The sequence below is a fragment of the Melanaphis sacchari genome, unplaced genomic scaffold (genome assembly GCF_002803265.2).
Source record: "Melanaphis sacchari strain LSU unplaced genomic scaffold, SCAv2.0 Contig758_pilon_pilon, whole genome shotgun sequence".
NCBI lineage: Eukaryota > Metazoa > Arthropoda > Insecta > Hemiptera > Aphididae > Melanaphis > Melanaphis sacchari.
In genome coordinates, this window is record NW_020271536.1 from 1 (window position 1) to 3,619 (window position 3,619).

Genomic DNA, 3,619 nt, shown 5'->3' on the forward strand with positions numbered 1-3,619 from the left:
TGTCTTATTCTCGCCTGTGTAGTCCTTAATGAAATACGCAATACATATAATAAACACTAATAGAAGTAGTAATAAAGTCTTTAATTTTTGGAGTACTTAAATCAAATATATAAGAAAATATTTTCTCCAAACCAGAAATTATGGCAATACTAAGTGGTTTACAATATTTTACTTCTGTTGAGGAGTGAATTAATAAACGTCTTAATACTAGGATAGTTGGTGCAACAAAACTCAAAAAACATTTTTTTTCGCTTTACAATTTATCCAAAGATATGGTTAACAGCTGCATTATTTTGCAATATTCTTCTAAGAACACCCATTCATTTACTTTTAACTTTGCCAAATTTAGTTCACTAAATGTTGAAATTAATTTATGTTTGTGACTTAAGATTTTTTGAGCTACATCATATAAAGAATTCCATCTTGTAATTATAGGAACAGGAAACTTACATCCACAAGTTTCAAAAACTTAATTTGAAGCCACTGTGCTTCTGTTAACAAGATTCCAAAAATTAAATAATTTATTAAATGTAGATTTTGAAATTTTAACATGATTGACATTTGAAATTTTTGAAACATCACATGTTGCAATTAAACTTAGCGTATGTACACAACATCTCATATGTGGTGGTAAACACATCTTATCATTGTCTTTCTCAGTATTATTCATGTTTAAAAACATTGATTCCATATTGACTACTTCTATATCTGATTCATCACTGTCTATTTCAATGTCAAAGTTACAGCTAGTTAAATCGTCTTCTTCGTGAAAATTTCCAATAATTGGCAAACTTGTTTGGTGTCTGACAGATAATAATGATGATGAAAATATTTTAAATGATTTACCAAAGTTGCTTGGGTTATCTGTTACCATGTGTGTAATTTTTGATACATCTATTTTGAATTTCTCCATCATTTCTGTTAATACTTCCATAATATTTAAATAATCATGAACTCATTTAACTCGTTGACAGCCAAGAACATATGATTTTCTATCATAACTTTTTTTTTCGCAAGTGACAAGTGGCCGCATTTTATCTAGGATATAATTAAATACTAATTTACTAATCTGAGAACATAATAATAATAAATACATTAAAAGCACATATTTTATTGTTTATATTATTAAACAACATGAGAGCAATCAGCATTAGTTTTATTTAAATATTTCATATTAGAATATAGTTTTAAGAAAATAGCATAAACATGGTTTAAATAAAATAAAATTATGTTAACAAACAAACTATTTATTAAATTCATCTATCCAAGTTTGAGATGGAAATTAAACTTTTCAACATGCAAAATAAATAATTACTTCAATAAAATACTTTTATTAAAATAAATTATCATATTGATTTAATAATTTTATTTAAACATTAACTTAACCATATGTGATAATCGATAGGTACAATAAGTTTAAAAAAAATTGTCAAATAAATCTTAAAAAATAGTTTTTTCTTAATATCCAATTAAAATTATTTTTTATTATAGAGCTATATGATCATAATATATAATAATAAAAATATTAGTAGCATATATTATATTATTAAGTTTAAAATGTTTATTGTTTTGTTTCATTTAAGCAAATTATACATAAATAATATGACTTTTGTACTTAATGTTATCCATGTCAAGCAAGTATTTATGAGTGGGAAGTGACTATTAATATAACAATAGTATAATTAATAAAAATAAAAATAAATATTTACACTTACATAAATCTAATTAAACATCTATATTACAACATTAATAACACGCAAATTAATAAAAAAAAAAGCCTGTGCATCAAATTACCTTTTCCTTGGAAACTTTTTGGCATGTACATCATACATTTTAATTTGAGCAGATGTTTCTTTATTATTTTGCATTGCGTTATTCACTTTAGAAATCAACGTATGATATTTGTGCTGTAAATATCAAATAATTTAAATACTTATAACTCAGTTTTAAATGTTTTAGTATTTATAAACATTGATAAATTAATCTTACTTTAATATGGCTTAACAAATTTCCACTTGAACTTGTGGATCACTTTTGGGCAATTTTAGTACAATGCTGTTAATTTTGAACCATTGATTGGATATAAGTTTATAAAATTCATCAAATATTTAAATTTTGACTCAGCTATGATCGATTGCATATTTTATAAATTATCCTCAGTTTCTTCGATATCTTGATGATTTCTTTTCTTGTTTTTAATAACAAATCCATCCATTTTTGAAATCTGATATAACTAAGAGAAAAAAAAACAAGTAAAAACATGTCTATTAGTAATTATTTGACGTTAATAAATACTTACTGTGTTTTTTTTTAACTGTTTTTATTTTAAAATAAGAAAATGTATGTATGATTTTAATGCTTGTGTGGACTAATGCGTTTATACAAGTTAAATTTATAAAAAAAAACGTAACCTTGTTGTTAGTTGTTTGTGTTATTTCAGTGATATTTATATTAATAAATAATAAATCTATTTGTATATATTATTATCAACTTATTGATGTATTTTATTCCAGATTAAAAAAAAATAAAAAACAAGAAGAGGAATATGCTGTCGAAAAAATTTTAAATAAACGTACAAATAGGGGCAAGGTGGAATATTTTCTTAAGTGGGTTGGTTACAGTGATTCACATGGGAACCTAAAAAAAATCTTAATTTTGAAGAATTGGTTAAAAATTAACGAAAAATTAAGAAAAAAGGAACAACTAGAGCGTTTCCTTAAACGATCGTTATCCGATTCAAACGTTACAAGTCGTGTATCGCCAAATCCTGGTCCATCTATTGATCTTCAAAGAACCGAAAAGGTTGAAGAACAAAGTTTATCAATTAAAGAAGAAAATGATATTTCCGTTCCTTCAGCTGCCCCCGAAAAGGTACCAGAAAAAGTTACTGGTGTAGTTGTTACTGCTACTGGCGAGTGGTTTATTAGAGTAAAGTGGAGAGGAATTGATGAAATTGAGGTAATTCCATCTGAAGAGGCTTATGTAGTGTGCCCACAAGCTCTGATTGACTTTTTAGAAGGATAATATTCATATCCTGAAGTGTAAAATAGTATTTAACTATTACAATACGGATAAAGATTATATGTATTCAAAAAAAGACTTAAATTTTATATTAAATCCTATTGTAAATGACTTCAATTATTTTATGTGGCACTATACTTTAAGATAAAATTATTGATTCATAAATTATTAAATATTTAAATGTTACTAATGAAAGACTCATCAAATGGCAATTTTTTTTTTTTTTTGATGTATAACTTAATAATATTGTTCTTTTAAAACTTATTTATATTTCAGTTATATCTTAAAGGCCAAAAATGTTTTAATTTTAATTTAGTTAGTATTTATTTGTTTATATGTTAAGTTTAAATTTTGGTATTAAAACTGAAGCTATCTGACAGTTTTTGTGCAAGTTGTATATTTTTGAAATCTAAAAATAAAACATAATATGTATGATAATAAAAAATAAAGGAAATAATTTATGTGTATAAATGGTTAATTATCTTTTAGCAAGTAATTTTAAGCAATTTTTTCTTACTTGTAGCATTGACAGGTTTCAACGGTTGTCTCTAAATAAATTTAAAGAACTCATAGAGGTACCTAATTTATTATTAAATAG

At 24.4% G+C, this 3,619-nt stretch overlaps 1 protein-coding gene across 1 annotated transcript; it reads left to right on the plus strand.

Annotated features, from left to right (window-relative positions):
- The first annotated feature begins 1,627 nt into the window (after window positions 1-1,627).
- Window positions 1,628-3,024, plus strand: LOC112601148 (chromobox protein homolog 1-like). The gene is made up of 2 exons (XM_025348602.1): window positions 1,628-1,638; window positions 2,691-3,024. The coding sequence occupies exons 1-2, from the start codon at window positions 1,628-1,630 to the stop codon at window positions 3,022-3,024; spliced, it is 345 nt and encodes a 114-aa protein (XP_025204387.1).
- The last annotated feature ends 595 nt before the right edge of the window (window positions 3,025-3,619 follow it).